The 22,567-nt window shown below is 36.6% G+C and overlaps 1 protein-coding gene and 1 long non-coding RNA gene across 26 annotated transcripts in view; one reads left to right on the top strand and one right to left on the bottom strand.

Moving 5' to 3' along the window:
• Window positions 1-22,567, bottom strand: part of dgkg (diacylglycerol kinase, gamma) — a 256,255-nt gene that overhangs the window by 29,593 nt on the left and 204,095 nt on the right. For all 25 annotated transcript variants that reach the window (XR_015499359.1, XR_015499360.1, XR_015499358.1 and 22 more), the window contains 2 exons: window positions 20,531-20,621; window positions 16,614-16,815 (listed from right to left, as the gene is read on the bottom strand). Coding sequence is in view for 20 of the 25 variants with exons in the window: in XM_087267727.1 (XP_087123853.1) it covers window positions 16,614-16,815; window positions 20,531-20,621 (293 nt within the window). In the remaining 5 variants the exon portion in view is untranslated. The remainder of the gene's footprint in view (window positions 1-16,613; window positions 16,816-20,530; window positions 20,622-22,567) is intronic.
• Window positions 14,243-17,143, top strand: LOC147842351 (uncharacterized). Its single transcript, XR_015499367.1, has 2 exons — window positions 14,243-15,541; window positions 16,125-17,143. It is a non-coding gene; the product is annotated as an uncharacterized LOC147842351 (long non-coding RNA).

The following is a 22,567-nucleotide window of genomic DNA, read 5'->3' as shown; positions in this document are numbered from 1 at the left end:
TCACAATAATCGGTACCCAAGAAGTAGCTCTCAGTTTCCAAAAGGTTGGTGACCCCTGATATATTGAATGAATATTGATAAACCAAGGAAATGTTCTATAAACACCACCTACAGGCAGGGAGTGAAACTGCATTTTCATTTACCGTCTACTAGTTTTGTACAGTTCTTATGCTGTTCACACCTGATGCGGCAAAATGTTCACGGTTCTATTTATGTGCAAATAGTGCAATTTATCTGCGCGTAAATATACATATACGAGAACATTTTGAGTTTACTCTTTTCATTTGTGTGTCAAATTTCATTTGCGTGCCAAATTCACTAAACAATAGACGCAGATTTAAGTCATGGGCAGGGCTTCTGTCTGCCCGGTGACACTAGCATTGATGTTAAATGGCTAACATGGAATTCATTGAGGGAATATCTGTGCTTTATGAAGGCTGAACAGCGTCAATTCGTTTGGAGCTTTGTCTGAGTCTACTAGATCCTTTCAGAGGTGCACCCAGCTCTGTGAGTTCATACACTTCTCCAGAAACTTCCCCTGGATCATGGAAGCTTTCAGCGATGCCTCAGACTAAGCCGAAACCAGTTTGATGAACTGTTGTCCAGTGGATTTCCCCCCGGGAACACCAACAACAGGCGCTATGTCACAATCACTCTCCTACAAGTCAAAGCTCATGATTAGTTAACATGGCTCGAATGTCTGCTGAAGTTCAGATTATTCAACACCACAAACACTCAACTCGCACTGCTTCATTCGCGCAAACCACGTCATTCACGCCATCTCATTCACGTGTTTCGCACCGCAGGATGTCTATTCTCGTCTTTGGATTGACTTGACATGTAAATCACTTGCGATTGACGCTTCATCCTTGTCTGGTGTGAACGCAGCATTAGACCGTATGTTTACTTCATATTTTATGTATAAAATAACTTAAATCACTAGACTGTTAATTTCTACCAAACCCCTAATACGTACTTGTAGATAGGGCTGGGCGATAATTTGATTATATCGATTAACTTGAGTGTGAAATTCACATCTACTTGTCTGAATGAAAAACATTTTCACCTTTACGTGTTGCTCCTCTCTGTGCTCCAATGAGAAAACTGCACGAAAAACTGCACACCACATCTTGAATTTTCTTCAACAGTGAGAAGTAATGGAGAAGACATTTAAAATATAAGACGTGCATATAAAAATGAAGTGTTGAATTGGAACATTTCCAGATAAATTACGTGACCTAGCTGCAAAGACGGTAAATAAAAACACTGACAAAACTCGCTTAGTGCACACTAATCTACCAGATGGAGCGACCCGATGCAAATAAAATGTAACCCACTAGCCCAATGTGTGTGAGAATAGATTTTTTTGTGAAAAAAAATCATGATTTAAAAAAAAAGGCTATATCGCCCCGCCCTACTAGCAGATGTCTGACATCTATATAGACTGAACAAAGACAATAAACCACAACTGTCTACTTATAGACTCGCCATAGACCAATGGTAGGTATTTACAAGCTGAGCACTTCCAGAAAGTTTTTTGAAACTCCTCAAAACAAATTCCCAACAAGTTTTAAGTTTTACTGATTTATTCTAAATCAACATTGCACCAGCTCGTTCTCTGACTTCACTCTGAAATACAAATTCAGGACCAATCAGAAGACAGAAAACTCTCTATTTCAGGTCTTTTTCTAATGAGAAGGGTCTGTGGGAAGCATCATGTGTGAGGACAGCAATTATTTCTTGTTTTTTCTGGTTCCCTCTGGCCTGTGCTGTCCCTTTGGTGTGTTGGGCCAGCAGAAGAGCAGGCAGATGGTGTAATGGTGGTGTGGTAGAGGTGCGGGGGTGGATGCTCTCTTGGCTCATGGACGGAGCAAGAGAGTTACCACTCAGAGCACAATCCATGGTCCACACTTACAGCTCATGGTCAACCAGAATGAGCATTCCTCCGCACTTCTCCTGCATTCTTCCACACAAAGCATTTTCTTTTGCACTCTTTGTGAGCACATGTCTTTCCCAAGGTCTTCTTTTACAATCTATAAGGCATTCTTTTTCCCTGAGACTTTCTAATGCACTCAAACATCTCTTGGTCTTTCCGTCACACTCTTAATTTCAAGTGTATTTGTACACTCTCTAGACCACATTAGTCTTAACTTAGCATGCTTTTTGATCAGGCTCTCTGTACTATTTGCTCTTTTTTTCAGCTCTTCTTAAGCATACTTTTATTTCATAGATCTTTATTAAGTCTTCTCTGGGGATGAATTTGCTAAATATTCTTTAAGGATAAAAGTGTTCTGCTATTTTTATTCTATTTTCCAGCACATTTCTACTTCAAAGGATCAAATACTGAAATAGAACTGTGAATATATTTGAACTCTGAACCACTGTCAGCGTCATGTACATTGTGTGAGCATGAGAAAATAGCTGCAGTTCATTTAATAGACATCAATGTTGCTAATAACATGGGTTTCTATATTTGGCCATTTACATTAAGCATTTACGATGAACTTTCAGCTGTCCAGATGTCATTCAATACTTAAGGTCAACTTCAATGATATCACCAACTGATCCAGATCATCTCTAAAGGGGGTTGCACACACTGGACGAGAAATACTATGATATCCAGAGATTTGTCTGAGCCCTATAGGCAAAGCTCTGCAAAAAAACCATGTCAGCGCATTAATAAAACCCTTCAAATGACCCACAATCCCTTGGTTTCTTTGTTCTTTTAGAACAGATGATAGTAAGTTGGAAAAGTCAGCAATGCAGTTTCAATCAATGGATCAACTGTGCTTACAGACTTTAACAAAATTTTGAAGCTATCATTGTACAGACTGCCAAAAAAAGTGAACAGCTGTCTCTATTACAACCAGTCATTTTGCTGAATATTTTGCGACTCATTCCCTCTGAAGAAAGTGTGTTCACACTAGAAAGTGACGTAAATATATACACTCTAGGGAGGATCAGGTTTTGTTGTATCTACTGCACAGTCTTTAACATTTGGGCACATTGGTTTCTATGAATATACAAACGAGTTTCTCCCACAGTTTCTAAGAAAACAGGGACATGGTGCAACTTATATTCCTTTTTTCACTTCATTTTAAAAGCTTAATTAATGCAAGGTCTGACTATTAAAACTGATTTACTCATGTTGTTATAAACTAAATATTACACAGCTACCTCTAAAAATAAAAGATACACACACTGTAAAAAGTTTTTTTCAAGCAGTTATTTATCAAATTAATAACATGTCTGTCAATTTAGTACAAAATTATTTGTTTTATTTTTCAATAAATATATATTTTAGTTCACAACATGATTAAATATAAATATTTTAACCAAGACCTCAACTAAGACATATTTGTTTAGATGAATGTAAAGGCAAAGCATTTATATTAAACACAAGCTTGAGTAGTCACATGCTGTGCAGCTCAACGGACTGTGAGGATTGTCAAGGAAGCACTGGATGGTTTTGAAGGTGAGTAAAATTCTATTGAATTAGGCTGATAATGAATATAAATGCTTAATGTAGACATTTTGCACTAAAGAGTTGTAAAGTTAAGTTAGCTTTCCAGTTATCTTCTATTATTGTGGAAGGGTTTTAAAAATGTTCCATACAAATAGTATGCACTACCTGACAAAAGTCTTGTCGCATATCCAAGTTTTTGGAACAACAAATAATAACTTGACACGATTGTTTGGATTCATCTTTAACGCCTCCTCCTTCATCTTACCCCAGACATGCTCTATAATGTTCATGTCTGGTGACTGGGCTGGTCAATCCTGGAGCACTTTAACCTACTTTGCTTTCAGGAACTTTGATGTGGAGGCTGAAGTATGAGAAGAAGCGCTATCCTGTTTAAGAATTTGCGCTCTCCTGTGGTTTGCAATGTAATGGGCAGCACAAACATCTTGATACCTCAGGCTGTTGATGTTGTCATCCACTCTGCATATCTCTGGCATGCCCCCATACTGAATGTAACCCTAAACTATGACTTTTCCTTCAACAAACTAGACTGATTTCTGTGAGAATATTGGGTCCATGTGGGATCCAATAGGTCTTCTACAGTATTTGTAATTATTTGGTGTGCAGTTTAACAGATGATTCATCAGAAACAATCAGCTTTCTGCTACTTTTCCAAATGATCAACTAGAAGTCAAGTTATTATTTGTTGCTCTCACGATTGGGATCGATGACAAGACTTCTGTCAGGTAGTGTAGAATGGCATGCATTTTTGCAAGTTTGTATTCAATTTCGTCTGTTTTGGGCCTTTCTGCTCTCTTTCTCAAACACTAGCTCCTGCTCTGCTTATACAACATATTCCTCATGACACACTTCATCGTCGTTCCTCTTTTCATTAGAGGCGTTCTCATTATGTCAGTATTGTGACATGTCTTAAAACAGCCTCATGCCACGGCAGATATTTTACAATCCATGCGACGAGCTCAAATGAACGATAGGTGTTAATTTTTTCATTGTTCATCATTTCATAACTTGTCATGACTCACATAGCAGAGTGGGCGTTGTTCAATGAGAGCTTTACTGATAGTCTGCCATGCTTCTCATGTATCACAGACTCACTGTACGGATGCGCAGTCGGCACATGCTCCATTCACTGACGCTCTGCATGCAGAAGAGCTCGCCAGTCTCCCAACCTCTGTTCCCATGCCATTCACAAACAAAGCTCCTCTCACAAAGCAGGCCAACAATCACAGCTCTCATGACGCAGATCATGGGAAAGAGCCCCTCGGGCCAGAAACATCTTCAATGATTTCGAACCCCCGAGGGGTGAGAGCCACTCTTCAAACGTCCATCACTCCTGCTGAAGCGAGAGCAAAGCTGTCGACTGGCTTTTCTGGCCGCAGTGGAAAGTGTCCCTTTCGTCCACTGAGTCACCGTGTTCCCACAATGCTTTTTGGGTGGAGAGTTTCACTTCTATTCCTGTCATGTGCGACGGTGGTGAGGAAACACAGCACAAATCATCCGCTCTGTGTTTACGATGCTCAGAGTGTGTGTGCGTGTGTGTTTTTGTTTGTGGGATGTAACAATGAATGGCCCCAGTGCCCTGAAATAGACATCAGCACGAGGCAGTGTGTGGCAAGATCGCAGTGGGAAGGGTGGAGCAACTTGTGTACTAGCCATAAAGAGAAAGAAAGAGACGAGTTAAAGGGTGTGGGAAGCAGGTGAAAGGACATAATGTCCCTCTGTGACCCTGAAATAAAAAGAGGAAATAGGAAGAGCCGGTTTGAGATAAGAAATGTTGAGTTGCTGCTTAGCACACAAATACATCCTCATTATTTCTGGTATTCCTGAAGTGTTCAAACATGGAGAGCCAACAGAAATCTTGAACACTCTGACTATGACTAATGTTTTTGGCAGAAATGAACCTGCTTTCTGCCAAAATAGACATTTATTGTGATTAAGCTGCTTTTTTCTCATAATGATTTCATGTTTAAATTGAACTCATTACCATCATATAAATCAATCTCATCAAGTACCGTATGTTAATTCTAGAACTCATTACTTTTGATAGAGCCTAAATGTTTAGACATAAAATACAGGCCTAAATAACAAACTTTTAGGCTACAGTGTATATGATTTTGTATTTTCAGACGCTGCAACTAAATTGGTATTTAGAGACTTTTGTTACTAACATTTTACCAACTATCTTTCATGGTTTACTTTAAAAATGTATTTAAAGTCAATAAAATTAAAAAGTTCACTAAAATATTTAAAAGAATGAACTAATTTGGAAATATGAAATTATTAATGTTGCTCAAATGAAAAACAAACATTAATTCCAGTGTTCATTTTGACAGCAGATTTTGACTTAGTTGCAGTCTTTTGGCTAATATTCCATTTTAGTTTTAGTCATATTTTAGTTTTCTAAATCATTTTAATTTTAGTCTAGTTTTAGTTGACAAAATTTCTGAGATTTTTGTCAACTAAATTGATTCTACTCCTATGATGATGTAATCGCATCCAGCGTCTAATGTAGATCAGTTATTTTCAAATGTGTATGTCTATGCATCACACACCAACATTAATTGTCATTGGATGTTTAAAAAAAAAAAAAAGTTCCTCAATCACATTCTCATCCAATTTTTATTAGACTTCTGTAGTTTCCGTTGTTTGTTCATCCTGAAAATTATGACAAAATTTTTTTTGTCAACAAAATGAACATTGATTGATTCATTCATTTAATTTGATATTTATTTTTTATTTTACCATTATTTAACCATGAAGTCTCATTGAGATGTAAAATCTCTTTTACAAGAGAGACCTGGCCAAGGTAACAGCCATTCAGTAAAACAATTTAAAAAATACATAAACACCACATAACAACAACATTTTATCAGTAACAAAAACAATCACATGCTTCCAATGCTGCTCTCTTTATAATGCCTTTAAATTCACAGAAAGACACAATGTTATTTGGTTTTAAGTAGTGGTGGGCCACCATTGACGTTAACGTGCTGCGTTAACGCAAGACTCTTATCGCGCGATAGGAAATTTAGCTGTTAATCTATTCTCAAAGTTGCGTTGGGAGCTGGGTCTATTCTACGCAAGCTATTGTGGCTTTCACATTTATATTTTAGCGCGGATGTATACCTTACCGGTGAGCCGTCTGACAAAAAGTGTCCTTCTGAATCAGATCAGCAGGATGCCTGACTTTAACTGTAGTTCGGCAGTTTCACTTTAACTCATAAACATTTTATTCATTCCGCCGTGACAAATGGGGTATTAGACGCAAATAGGTACTGGTAAGAGTGTTATGCAATTTAATAACGGATGCCAAACGGAAAGAAAATAAACCTCCGCATTTCGAAATGTGTGTGTGTGCGGTCCTTTACTGACAGCCTCATGTGTGGATCTTGTCGGTAGTATGATTGCAGTGTTTACTTCAGTAATGTAACTAATATATGCATACTTCACATGTCTTAATTCCATTTCTGTTTAGTTCAGTTTTGATTTTAGTCTGATTAAGGTCAGCAAAAAAAAAAAAAAAAAAAAAAAGAAAAAAAAAAAAAGAAAGAAATTCGCTGTTTCGAGCTTATGTAGGCCTACAGTTCAGAATTCATGTTTACCTAAATAAACAGTTAGTAAACATGAGTGAATCTTATTGGACATCATTTATTTTCTTCAGCAATTATCCCAGTAGAGTTTCTCAAGCAGTTTGTGATGCATTTTGGAAACCGGAGATGAGCCACTGGTCTAATGCGCCACCTGGGTTGAGAAACCCGTTTTCAAAGAATTATTATTTAGGTAACACACATACTCTGAATGCCTTCGGCAGAATTCAAATGAGCATTATTAGTTTAGATTAATTCTGAGATTAATCTAGATTAAAAAACTTAATCTATGCCCACCTATAGTTTTAAGTCTTTTTGCTAATTATTCCATGCCCAAGGTGCACAACAAGAAAATGCAGTTTTTCCCAGCTCTGTATAATCTCGAGGTATATTAAAAAGCAAACACTTGGAAGAGCATAGCTGGTGATTCCCAGAGCTAAAACAAAGAAGAGTACAAAGATAAGCTGGATTTTTACCTAAAATAGATTTATAGATAGATAGAAATGGTGTAGTGGTTAGTGTGTCGACACATGCACTCCCGTGCTCGTGGCGACCTGAGTTCGATTCTCGCCTCATGGTCCTTTGCTAATCCTTCCCCTCTCTCTGCTCTCTATGCTTTCCTGTCAATACTCTAAACTGTCCTATGCATTAAAGGAGAAAACTCCAAAAAAGTAATTATTAAAAAAATGTATATTTATACCATTAATATATATATACCAGTGCTGTTTTCTGCATACAGCTAGTGATGTCCAGCCCACCCTCTCATAAAATGAATTGAATACAGGATTTTGTATTTGAAGTAAATTTTAGTAAAGCTTGATATACAAAATCAAGCCTTGTTATAAGATGCCTCATACATGTATAATATATCACCATAATTAAGCACTGATAAAAAAGTAGTTTCTAAATATAAATAAAAAAAAAAACTAAAATTAGATTTATTTCTAAAATAAAAGCCAAGATTCTGTATCAGTTTACTAATCAAATGTGCAATGTGTACATTAAATAAATGCTTATCATCAATCCAAATACCTGAATACACTAATTGTTTTTCCATCAGATGTAAAAATACTGTGTTAAATGCAGATTTATTCATAAACGACACAAGAAATGCCTGTTTATTATGGCTAGAATAAAACGCAAAAGTGTGCTATTTTACTCTTTTTACCTTTTTCTCAGGTTTATACAGAAAATATTCAGTGCTACAGGCCTAACAACACCCTTGCTATTGCAGCAGTCATACAAGACATCCATTAGGAGCTGAGTCATGTGGAAATGATTGCGTATAGTGGGTGAGAGGAATTCTCTATTCACATAAACCTCAAAATACACTCCATAGAGAGGTGGAGATGAGGTCATGATCTTACAGAGGTAAACAGCAAGCCACTTTCACGGAGCGTAACTCGTGCCGTGTGAACGTGTGGAGAGAGCCGCCATCACCTACATTACTGCTGAGCTCTTATGCTGAACTAAATAGAAACAAAGTCTAAATGTTAGCCTATAAGCAAGTAAAGGAATGAGTGATCACAGTTACTTTGGATGTGATTAAGCCACAGATCTTTACTGTGTGTGTTGTATGGTTGAGTATTTGTGCCTAAAGGCCAGTTAAAGATTACTGATATGAGTCACACAGCAGCCCACTCTTTGTCTCTGTGTGTCTCTCTATCTGGCTACATTTACACACGTGCATTTGCTTTTAAAAATCTACAAGAATTTCTGCAGTTATTCCTGACTTCTAAACTACTCCAGTGTTTTTGACCCTTAACAATGGAAACTTTTAGAGTTTCAGACCCTGTTTTATTTGGAAAACACAAGAAAGCACATGCTGTATGTTTTCTTAACTCTTGTGTGGCCTTAGAATTCAGGACTCGTCTTTGCTAAACATCTAAAATAAGCAATGCAATTTAATTTAAATTCTCAAACCTACTTAGTATTTACAAAAAACTTCATCATTAATCTCAAACCCTGTGAATGTCTGGGTTTTCCTTTGTCGGTGTGCAGTATTTCACCAATATTTAATCAGTTGGCATCACTCATTTTTGACTAAAGTGTATATTTTTTCATGCTAGGTTTTAGCAAGACAAAATTCAAAAAAGTTAAGCAGCAGATTCTTAGTGTTTTCTTATACACAAATAAATCTAAACATCACAAACGCAGCTGATATCTTACCATTACCATTACCTCTATGAGTATTTATAGTTGTTTCCATGTTATAAAAATAGCAAAAACTGTAATCACCACTGAGCATCTTGCATGCAGACAATAAACCTTAGCAATAAGACTACCTTGGCATTGCAGCCTGCACTCTCACACACAAACATGCAGGAGTTAGAAAATATTACACAGCACAATTGAAATGGTCAGTTGCACTGCTCTGACAAATGATGGTGTTTAATATATAAACTGAAACTAGAGTGAAGAACAAGGCACTTTTCCTTAAACATATTCACACAGTAACATTTAGTTGCTTAATTAAACAGAAATAACAATAGTTGTGATTACAAATTTAATAAAAAAACAAATGTATCATTTAAAGAATCTGCCGTCTGTGTCTTTTTTCTCTCTTTCAACAAAATTTAATAAATCATGTTGCTTTTAATTAATACTGTTATAAAAACTTTTAATTCAGTTTTGAACTTTAATTATATAATTTTTTATATGTAAGATTTTGGTAAAAAAAAAAAAAAAAAAAAAACCTTTAAGTTCCAATTACCATTATTAACTACTGGCTTATTACCTACTTATTATTAAGTTATTTGGTTGTTTATTAACACTTGTAAAGTATGCCTTATTCTACGTCCCTAATCCTACTCAGCATCTAAAACCAACTACTACCATAATAACTATTAAGCAGCAAATAATTAGTTTATTGAGCTAAAATTCTTAGTTTATGGTTTGTTAATAGCAAAAAAACTTTATCTTAAAATAAAGTGTTACCAAAACTTGTATTTTGTTGGGTTCTGAATGCAGGTAACATTTACAAGATTTTAAGCCCATTTAAATGACCCTTTTTAGTGCAACTTGTCTATAAGAAGGCCCATTATTAATTGTGTTTATTTAATGATTATATATACAGTTAAAGCCCCCCCGTTTATTTTTCCCCCAAATTTCTGTTTAACAGAGAGCAGATTTTTTTTCAGCACATTTCTAAACATAATAGTTTTAATAAACCTTTTGTAAAAACTGATTTGTTTTATATTTGCCATGATGACAGTAAATAATATTTGACTAGATATTTTTAAGACACTTCAATACAGCTATAATATATATATATATATATATATATATATATATATATATATATATATATATATATATATATACTATTTATATTATATATATATATATATATATATATATATTATATATATATATATATATATATATATATATATATATATATATATATATATATATATATATATATATATATATATGCTACATGTTTATGCTATACATAGGTGCTATATGATTCTAGTCATGCTGTGTGAATAGACACTTTATCTGAAAACTGTTAAACACCGTGTTAAAATGAAAAGCACTACAGTAAACATAGCCTCTCTCTGTCTCTCTCTCTTTCAGTCTCTGCACTGAAGCTCAGTTTAGAAGGGCCAGAGTTTCTCCATGGTAACAGGATTCATGTGAGTTCAGTCAGCGGAGTACAGAAGAGCGCGCACACACATGCACAGACACACACACATGCATAAACACACAGAAACAGATCAAAGAAAGGGAGAAGGAACAGGTGATGGACACACAGGTCATCAAAAAGACAGAGGTGCCTTAATACATCAGAGGGCATTTCAAAATCAAAACTCTGCTCTCAAAGGTCACGACCGCCATTTACTGACGTCACTTCAAAATAACAAAAACAGCAAAACAAAAACATCTCAAGGGTCTCACTTCCCACACAATGGTCATGTTGGCTTTAAAGGAGAAGCCCATATATGGGCTTGACTATAGGCAGACAGGCAAAGCACAATTTTTGCAAGCATGTGCACTTCTGCACATACACTTCACTGCCACTGGTGGGATAAACTGAACTAATGAACGGTTAAACACTTGTATGTAATGTCAAAACCACAGTTTTTTATGTGCATATGAAATCACATCATAGTAAAAAAGCAAAAATATGTGAGGAAAGACACAACTGAGAAAACATTTTTGAGATTGCAATTATACAGTAATCAACATTTAAAGTGGATCAAACCTTTCACCAAAGTTATCCTTTACTATTAAACAACACCCATTTGTGTCTTTTGACCCCCATATTACAGTTCACTTAACAGGTGTAAGTGCTCCATGCTGCACACAGGCACGATTCGGTTGGCTGGCATTGGTCTGATTGAAAAAAGTGGGCCAGAGCACGCTTCGGTTTGGCTCAAGCACGGTTCATCTGTAGTGTAAGTGCAAATCATGTCCGAGCACGAAACTGAAGATACAAAGTCACTTATAAGAGACTGTTTCATATGGATTTATTACTCATTCTTACTTTTCAATGAACATAAACATCACAGTTTATCAAAGATGCAAAGCCCTCACTAAACATCAGCAATACATGCAGCACAATGACTTGCATGAAAATGTATGAGCGTCAAAAGTGGAGGAACTATTCAGCAAAAGATTCAAGCTTCTGTCACTGCATGCCAAATGACTCAAAATAAAATAAAAAAACTATGTAATAAATAAACTCATTCATTCATTCATTTTCTTGTCGGCTTAGTCCCTTTACCGATCCGGGGTCGCCACAGTGGAATGAACCACCAACTTATCTAGCAAGTTTTTACGCAGTCGATGCCCTTCCAGCCACAACCCATCTCTGGGAAACATCCACACACACATTCACACACACACTCATACACTACGGACAATTTAGCTTACCCAATTCACCTGTACCGCATGTCTTTGGACTGAACTACCTACTGCGCCACTGCCTCGCCCCTAATTAATAAACTTTGTAATATATTTATTACATATACTACACAAATATCCTTCTAGTTCTTAAACCTGACTGGCTAATAGTCATGCAATATTCTACTAGCTTCAGCCCTTTTCCCATCTGGTTGTATCACTCCTCCCTCAACCTGTTCCACGTAGAATATATATGTACTACCTGACAAAAGTCTTGTCATCGATCCCAGTTTGTAAGAGCAACAAATAATAACTTGACTCCTAGCTGATCATTTGGAAAAGTTGGAGAAAGTAGATTTTCAAATGATTCATCTGTTGAACTGGATCCCAATCATCACAAATTCTGCAGCAGACCTATTGGAACCCTCATGGACTCAAGATTCTCACAAAAATCAGTCAAGTTTGGTAAAGAAAAAATCATGGTTTGGGATTCTCATACAGTACATTGTTTTGATCCTTCTCATGCATTACTTCAGCCTCCACATCAAAGTTCCTGAAAGCAAAAAAAGGTCAAAGTGCTCCAGGATTTGCCGACCCAGTTACCAGACATGAAGATTATCGAGCATGTCTGGGGTAAGACGAAGAAGGAGGATTTAAAGTTGACTCCAAAGAATCTTGATGAACTCTGGGAGTCCTGCAAGAACACTTTATTTTCCAGCTTTCTAAGGGAGTCATAGATAATATTATTTCTTTTTTCACTGCACCATGACTTTATATTCTATCCTGTACATTATTTACTTTAAGTAACAATAATTTTGTCTAAGCAAAGTCAGACCTTACTGTCCTAATTAAATATCTAAAAGTCAAGGCATGATCATATTTTATTTTGGTAAAATAAGCGTAATCTAGAGACCTTTGTCTATCATATAGGCCACTTCTCAAACCAAATGATCAACTAGAAATCAAGATATTATTTGTTATTCCTAACACTTGGATAGGCGACAAGACTTTTGTAAGGTAGTGTATATTAGAAAGGAAGTATGTATTATATATATATATATATATATATATAATTGCAGTCTGAAACTGCCTTTGAACTCATGAGTTTTCAATCTTTCCGTAACCTTTCCCTTCACCAAGTCTCTCTAAGCCAATCCAAGGACAAACCTTTTGTATGTTGAATAAAAAACTGCAGCTTAGAGCTATACACACATAGATAGTCTAGTTTCCCCTTGTGTATATCCAACTACCTTCACCTTGAATGTTCAGAAAAATTCTAATATTATATACTGTGAGAAAATGATGACAAATGGTTACTTCCTTTGGACAAAACGGTGGCCTGATGAAGGAAGCTGATTCACTGGCACCTGAAAAAGTCTCTGCAGCTCTGACCTTGAGAATAACAGTGGATCTCTGACTGAGACAGCTGATGGTGACGCCAGGGTCCCGCAGGCTGGCGTCACACAGCCGAACGTAGTGACTTTTCCTCCCCCGAAGGACACTCGGTAGGATGGTGACACAAGCCTCTAGTAGTATGGGATCTGGGAAAGCTGCTGCTTCTGTCAGTGAGGCGCTGACACAGATATCGCTATCCCTTAATGCCGATTAACACTGCTAATAGTGCTTCACACTCTGGGATATGAATGCAGGAAGTCCCAAAGCACAGTGAGACCGAACATCAGAGTAACGAGCAGCCGGAGAGACTCGTGCTCATTAGCGACGGTTAAGAGCAGATGTGAGTCAGAGCTGAATGTGAAACTGCTCCACATGGTGCGCTGATCAACCAAAGATGGCCAGTAATTTTGAAATGTATTAGAAGTGGCAGGAAATCAGAGGTTTAGGTCAATTTCGTCATCAGCTTTTAGATGAAGCAGCCAGAAGCAATTACAGAATTTAATTACTGCATGTCAAAGCTTTTAAGAATATTTAGCAGGAAACCTATGCTGTTTCAGGAATCACCCCCTATACCTTTAAATAGTGCTATATTTGGAAGAGCAGCCATTTCTAGTGGTGCCTGACACCATAGTGAAAGTTCATAAGTGCACTCATTTAATCCCACAATGCACCACGTAAACTCCATATACACTCGGCAGCTAGATCTCATGAAGAAACGTAACTATTTTTCGTTTTGTCAGTTTAGTGGCTAATTCATATGAGATCAGTCATACGAAAATGTATAATTTTTAAAAGGAGGCATTGCACCAAACTACACCCCTAAACCCAACCTAGGCTCACTCTGAAAATGTACCACTATATGCATTTCTGGAAAGCGACAAATACGTCCCAGGAGGAACGGTTTTTTTTTTTTTCAGTTTTTGTATTCGGGAGTCCACCAGAGGCCGCTGTGTGCGCTTTTTAAGATCTCAAATTTCACTTGTAAGTACCGTTTGGCGCCTGCTGTTTTCCCGTAAATCCACCAGAGGCCATTGTCAACTGACTGACTGACTGACCGATCCACTAACTCACCCTCCTCCTTCCCTAAACCCAACCAATAGTGTTTTTAACAGCCCCGATTGACCTGTCCACCCACTTCCCTAAACCCAACTGACAGTTTTAAAAAGTAATCCAGAAAAAGAAAAGCCCTCGCCTGGTTTTTCCACATTTTGAGATTTTACCACATTCTCACCCTGTTGTTTACTTTATATTTTGGCTTTGGTTTTATCTTACCCGCTTTATGGAACCATTCTTCACCAGACTTAAACCCGTCGTCGTGGTCCACTCCTCTTTGCATCTCAAGTCCATCAACATACATGGAAAGCTAACTAAACAAACTGGTAACAGCGTGAAATCTGTCCATACGGAGGTCAGTGGTCAGCTGGTAGATGCTAAAAGAAACAACATCATACTGCCCTGTAGCTTTCGATTTAAAGACAAAATGCAGCCATACGTGGCTCTGTCTACATAATTCACAATCTCCAGAAAAGTATATAGGACTACATTTTCAGAATGAGCCTATGTTGCCTAAACCCAACCATCATTGGGGAATGAGCATCTTCCAAGGAGCATCTTTGAACATTCTTACTAAATTGTACAAATGAGATTGTACGAATTCATATGAATTAGCCACTATATCAAAAAGTTACGAATTACCATGAAAAAGTGTTGGAGAATACCCATAATGCACTGTGACACTGTGTCCTGACCACATGCAACACGATTCCATTGACAAGCAAATTGGCTGTCAGCACCAAATGCGACATGACAGAAACATTTCATTACCAGCCACTGCGCTCCCAATGAAATAGCAAAGGCTTTTAATCCAATGAATACATATTAAACCTCTTTAACATTACTAATAGGCTACTGAGTGACTAATTTTGAGTCACAGTTCAGACTTTCATCTTCAAACCATCTGCTGGTTACTTTATTTTTAAGATCTGAGGTGAACTATCTGCTGCTGCTTCTTTCAGTAGTGTGGCCTGTCATGTAAATCGCATGTAAACTCACATTGGTAGCATTTAACACTGAATGAAGCACACAATCTGTACCTGAGGTGATCATTGTCATTATTTGCTGTTGTTCAGCTGTGATGTTGTGGAAATAGAAAGCATTTTGAAAACAGAAATGTCACCATCGCAGATGATTACGTCAAAAACTCTATTTAACATGGAAAGATAATGTTGGAATATTAAGCCAATTCCATGCGTGTTCAAGAGAAAAGGTCAGGAGAGGTTTTTCTTCAATGCCAAAAATCGTAACAATTTATTAGATACAAATGAATAATTCGATGACAGAGCTCTGGGTTACATTACCCCAATGCAACACAATAATTACATTCAAGAGGTTCGCAACTAACATACATTTCCTGACTTCAGCATATATACACCACCGATCTTAACAGGTGGAGTTTTGGTGTAACGTCACTTGTCAGTCATTGTTCAGTCCTCCATTGGCCGCCCCTTCGGCATACTTCCTCTTTTTCTATGAATTCTCTGCCCAACAACAAAGTACACATCTTTCTGTGTTCTGTGTTCAGTTTTAACACCTCTCTTCAGACAGGAAGAGTCTGCAGAGCTGAATTTAATTTTGGACAAGCATCTATCTTCTTCTGCAAAAATGCTAATTAGTTTGCACAGCACTCACCCACAACATTAGAAGTTCAGTTAATATATGACCCTTACATGACCAATACAAATAATTGTTTGATTAAAAGAAAAGAGACAAAAAATAATAAAAATGGTTCCTATTATTCAATAATAAAGTACCCTTAATTGTGTGTTGCGGCGCTGCACTTCATGTAGGTGGGACATGGTGTGAGAGGTAGACCACAGGATGTCATTCCTCAAGTATTATTTAGGACCACCCGGAGGAAAATCACACAAACACGGGGAGAACATGCAAACTCCAGACAGAAATGTCAATTGGCCCAGCCGGGACTCAAACCAGAGTTCTTGCTGTGAGGCGACACTGCTTACCATTGAGCAACTGTGCCGCCATGATAGAAATCAAGTGTTAAATAACTATAACAGGGTCTGACCTAGAAGTTTACAACCTAACCTGATTAATCAGGGATATATCAACCAGCAAAGCACAAACAAAACAACATCTCTTCAAGTGCTCGAATTCACTCACTCATTTTCATTCACTTCGTCAAGTGGACTATATGAGTGGATTAATGTAGGGAATAGTGAATGAGGGTATAGGGGTGATTTCAGATACAGCACTAGATCATATTCAGAAGTCTGACTCACCTTGCACACAAAACTTGAGCTCCTTGGCATCGGTGACAGTGCTGCCAGTCATTCTCTCTGGCACCTTCTTACTCATGCGATTGTAATTGCGCCTTTTCTTGGTCTCGCCCCACAGGTTAGAGCCCCCGTGCATGCTGGGAATGTTGAGCACAGCGATGCCCTCCAGAGATGTGCTGCTGAGGTCCAAGATGATGCCATCACACTGGCAACACAACACAGAAAATATTAAACATTTCTGCATATAAAGAAAGTAGGTACAACAAGCAATTTTTTGTATTGGAATATTTGATATGCTTTCTGTAATAGAATTGAAAAGAAGTTCAGTTATTTGATACACATTTATGCATTTCTTTTTAAATATATTTTTAAAACAGTTTTTTTTTAAATAGACAAGGAACAGACAGACAAAACCATCATGAAACAACAATCTGTGCAAAATGGAAAGCAAAGCATGAAACATGGAAAAATGGCAACATACAAGACATCTGACCTACAAAAAGACACAGCAATGTATGTAAAGAGAGAGAGAGAGAGAGAAAAAAAAACGTACAAATCTTCAGAAATTAAACAACACTATTAGTCTTTATGGTGTTTTAGAAAAAAAAAGACTGGATCCCACATTTTATCAAAATTTCGCAAAGTTCCAAGAAGTGTCGTTTTGTCAGCAAAATAATATCAAGAAAATCTAATATAATTGATATAATATATTAATTAAAATAATTAAATATATATATTCATTCATTTTTTTTTTCGGCTTAGTCGCTTTATTAATCAGAGGTCACCACAGCGGAATGAACCGCCAACTTATCCAGCATGTTTTATGCAGTGGATGCCCTTCAAGCTGCAACCCATAACTGGGAAACACCCATACACACTCATTTACGCATATACACAACAGAAAATTTAGCTTATCCAATTCACCTGTATTGCATGTCTTTGGACTTGCGGGGGAAACCGGAGCACCTAAAGGAAACCCACGCGAACGCGGACAGAACATACTCCACACAGAAATGCCAACTGACCCAGCCGAGGCTCGAACTAGTGACCTTGGTGTGAGGCGACAGCACTACCTACTGTGCCACTGCCTCGCCTTAAATATATATCTTTTTTCTAAAAAAAAAGATTTAGAAAATAAAGATTTTTTGATATATACCTAAAATGTAAAATGAGCAGCAATAATTTAAATTTGAACTTATTTAATGCATCTTTGAAGAATAATAATAACTTTTTTTTTAATCGGTAAAGTTTTAACTATTTTTTCTTTAATGGATAGAAAAGTGTAGAGAACTGACAGGGGAGCAGAGAGGATTGGGAAGGGGAAGGATTGGCAAAGAACCTCAAGCCAGAAATTGAACTCAGGTCGCTGTGAGCACCTTAGTGCTTTATGTCTGCACACTTAACCACAAGGCTTTGGCGTTTACTAACAATATTAATTTTTTTATTTAACAAAAAAACTAACAAGGTTTACAATTCAAATAAAAAAACTGTTTATTAGTTCTACCCTGAATGCCCATAATAGTTTTATTACATTAAAAAATGTACGTTAATGACTTCATATAATATGATATTAAAACATTAAAAGCTTTTTGCTTAAGCATTTGATTTATCATTTGGGTAGTTTTGAGAGTTTGATTTATTATTTAATCATTTAGGTATTTAAATTCTGATTTGAATTTTGTTAGAAAAAAGCATAAGAATAAGGAAACTGATGTAAATATGACGTGACAAAAATTTTATTTAGTACAGTCTTATAACTACAGTCAATGACCACATTCAGTAATTAAAGAATTCTTGTGGTTCCAGCATTAAAAACAACAACAACAACAACAACAACAACAACAACAACAACAACAACAACAACAACAACAACAACAAACAACAAACAACAAACATCAAACTGTAGAGCACTAATATATACTGCATGAGAAAAAATAGTTCAAATCGTTCACCCATAAAGGCATGATAAACCATAACATGTATTTAACTAATGGGAGTGCTGCATCAATAACAATCACATTCCAGACATGAGAGATGTGAAACTGGCCTAAAAATGCCTCCAGGCGATCCAAAAATAGAAATGCTGTACAGTATTGTATGATGTCAGAGACCACCCTGAATCAAACGGTGGGCGTCAGTACAGTGGAAAAATACACAAACTTCAAAAGACGAACACTGACATGTTTACGACATAATCAGATGCCTCAAACTGTGTGAGATCCCACACAAGAGAGGGAGAAGGAAACCACTTTCATTCCCTAATGTGAATTCCACAACTCCTAATGTTTTCATTTCTCTTTTAATTTCAGAACTGACCATCTGAGCCAAAGTCCCTTTAGGACAAATCAGTTCACTCAGTAAGCATGTGGGTAACATCCCCAAGCAACTATTTAATATTTACTGTTTCATGCTTTTATTATTATTATTATTATTTTAATAAAGTAATGCATTAATGTCAAGCCAGCGAAACATATAAAGTTGAAGTCAAAATTATTAGCCCCTCTGTTTATTTTTTTTACCAAATTTCTGTTAAAATGAGAGAAGATATTTTCAACACATTTCTAAACATAATAGTTTTAATAACTCTTTTCTAATAACTGATTTATTTTATTTTTTGCCATGATGACAGTAAATTATATTTGACTAGATATTTTTGAAACACTTCTATACAGCTTAAAGTGACAAGTTATTGTATAATGCTGGTTTGTTCTGTAGACTATCTAATAATTTTGACCTTAAAAAATTAATAACTGCTTTTATTTTACCCGAAATAAAACAAATAAGACTTTCTCTAGAAGAAAAAATATTATCAGACATACTGTGAATATTTCCTTGCTCTGTTAAACATCATCTGAAAAAAAAATATATATATAAAAAAATGAAAAGGGGGACTAATAATTCTGACTTCAACTGTACATGCATTTAGATTTGAGAGTATTTGTATTGGGCATTAAAAATAGATTTTAGATCATGTTTTAAATACAAGATATATTAGGTAGGTCTCGAGAGCTACACCTGGTAAAGAGGCAAAAAAAGAGACGGAGTGGTGGGGGTGTTCTTTCAAAACGAAGATAAGGTAGTAGGGCAAATTTGGTCTATTTGTTGTAAGCTTGAATCAATCTGATTGGATTATTGCTGATTACGGATGAGAGGCCAGCCACGATCAACCATATCACGTGCTCCTCTCGAAATTAGTTTGTAAAACTTCACTTATGAAATTAAATCAATTTAAATTAATTAAAGCTGTGAATTGCAAGGTACAAAAATATGCATTGAACATTGCTATTATTTATTTATTTTTAAATTATGTCTTGTTAATATTTGAATTTATGTCATTTATTTCTATAATAATTTTCCCAATTTTTTTTTACCATCTGTTGGATTCCCTATGTTTCAATATTTCATAAGTTTTTATGTTTACTTTAATTTGATATAGTTTTTTAAATTTAATTTTGATTACATTTAATTTTTTTTCTTTGTAGTTCAAACAACAACAACAACAACAACAAAAAAACAATAAATATAATTTAGAAACAATTTCATTTTAAAACCAGAAATACTCCTCACTGCCTGTGAAAGGCCATTATTCATTATGAACATGCAACCACGGGCACAAACTGGTCAGTGTGAAAGGATCACATGCTGGGAATGCTGTCAACAGTGTTCGCCTGCTACTGTTTGTGTTCAGATAGACGTCCTGAGGTTTTCCCTCAACACTGACGGTGCAAGAGCAGCCTGAGGTTTACTGTAGATACTGTCGTCAGCTGCATTCACCAATCACAGTTTGTTGAAGGAAGTGTTCAGTGGACACACTGACCCGGCGCACAGCTAAAAGACTGTGAATGTGGCTGTATATAATTACAACATTCGCTGTAAGCTAAAACAGGCCACTATTGATAGGCTGAATGTCCCGAACTCACCTCCACTTCAATAGTTTCGTTCAGCTTTTTACAAGTGGCTGAAATGGTCTCTGTGGTGCCGAACTCAAAGTACCACAACTTGTTTTTCATCCTGAAGAGAGAGAACAAAAATAGTTCAACGTTAAACAAAGGACTTAAACACGTTTTACACTCAGCCAATGAAATCTATTTAGTGGCAAGAACATGAATATCAGAAAATGGTGTGTGGAATGAATCTGATTAATAATTCACACTCATGAATATTCATACTCAGTGCTTAAATAAGTAAACATGTTTTACGGTTCTCATGAATCAATAATCGATGTCATGCATTAACCTGGAGATCAATTGAAGACAAAATTTTTAAAAAGTGGTGATGATCTCGTCATATTAATGACACGTATACTGAAGTGGTAAAAAAAAAAGAAAAAAAAAGATGACTCATTGTGCAGCTGCTCTATCACTGGAACAACAAACAAGATTGCGTTTACATACCCTGATGCTAATGCAGGCGTGAAAATAAATATTATGGGATGAACAGAGCCTTGGGCTGTCAACGGACAAAACAGACATCCACTCTCTGATCTAACTATATAAAAATATAATAAAAACACCCAAATGTTCATCATTTGCAACAACACATAACATAGATTTACACATGGTGTTTTTGATCAGTTTAGAAGCCTCAGATTCCACGGATACTTTACAAGTGAAATGAATACAAACCTCAAATCTACAACTTGCATTTTACAGTTAATTGATGTGACTCAGCCTACACTCTCTAAAGTATAGGTTTGTGAGCTGTCACTGGGGTGGTACCTTTTCAAAAGGTACACATTTGTACTTGAAGGATCCATATTTGTACCTCAAAAGTATATATTAGTACCTACAAATTTTTCAGAGGAACACTTTTGTACTTTTTAGATATGAATATGTACCCTTTAGGTATTGATATATACCTTTTAGAAATAATAATAATAATTCCTTACATCTTACTCTTAAAACACATTGGGGGGGGGGGGGGGGGGGGGGAATATAATTACGATATGGGGAGAGCTAGGAGGCCATAATGGACAGACGCCAGTGGGCAGATTTGGCCAGGACGCCGGGGTTAAACTCCTACTTTCTTTCTCAAAGGACATCCTGGGATTTTTAACGACCACAGAGAGTCGGGACCTCGGTTTAACATCTCATCCGAAAGACGGCACTCACTGAGCAGTATAAAGTCCCCGTCACTATGCTGGGGCATTAGGAGCTACACAGACCAAAGGTTGAGTGCCCCCTGCTGGCCTCACTAACACCACTTCCTGGCAGCACCCTAGCTTTCCCATGTGGTCAGCCATCTAGGTACTGACCGGGCACAGCCCTGCTTAGCGTCAGTGGGCAACCATGTGAAAGATGCAGAGAGCTAGCTGCCGGTAAAAGTCTGTACCTTTAGATACAAATCTCTACCTTGTGAAAAGGTCCCACCTCAGTGACAGATTACATACCTTTATTTCTGAGTGTAACACATAATTTTAAAATGTATTTACAAAAACATACAGTAAACAGGCTGATATACTTACTTAATATTATCTAGAAGGATAATAATGACAATAGAAGTTCAAATATTTCAACTTAATGATAAACTGAGTGTTTTTCAACCATTACACGTTTATAATGAAATAAATGCTGTAAACATACCGGGTGATACAGTATCTCACATGTCACAGACACATCATGACTTAACAAGCGGACTATAGAGTGGTGCCAGAGACACTTAGAATGCAAATAAAATGTACATGCAAAATTATTTTGTAGTGTTTGTAAATGCACAGACTGCTTTCAAACTTGATCATTTTATTATGAAAGGTATGTTGAACAGCAAATTATCATATTATAGTGATTTCTGAAGGATCATGTGATACTTGAGGCCCAATTGCAATTCTACCCTTTAGCCCTTCCCCTTACTCATGCCCCTCGTTTTTCTTGTTTACGTTAAGGGGTGTCCCAACCGCTTTAGCTTGAAGGCGTAGTGCTAAGGGGAATAATATCAAGGGATAGCCCTAGTTGGAAATT

The sequence above is a fragment of the Danio rerio genome, chromosome 9 (assembly GCF_052040795.2).
Source record: "Danio rerio strain M-AB ecotype USA chromosome 9, GRCz13ab, whole genome shotgun sequence".
Classification (NCBI taxonomy): domain Eukaryota; kingdom Metazoa; phylum Chordata; class Actinopteri; order Cypriniformes; family Danionidae; genus Danio; species Danio rerio.
This window is presented reverse-complemented; position numbering and strand designations above follow the sequence as displayed.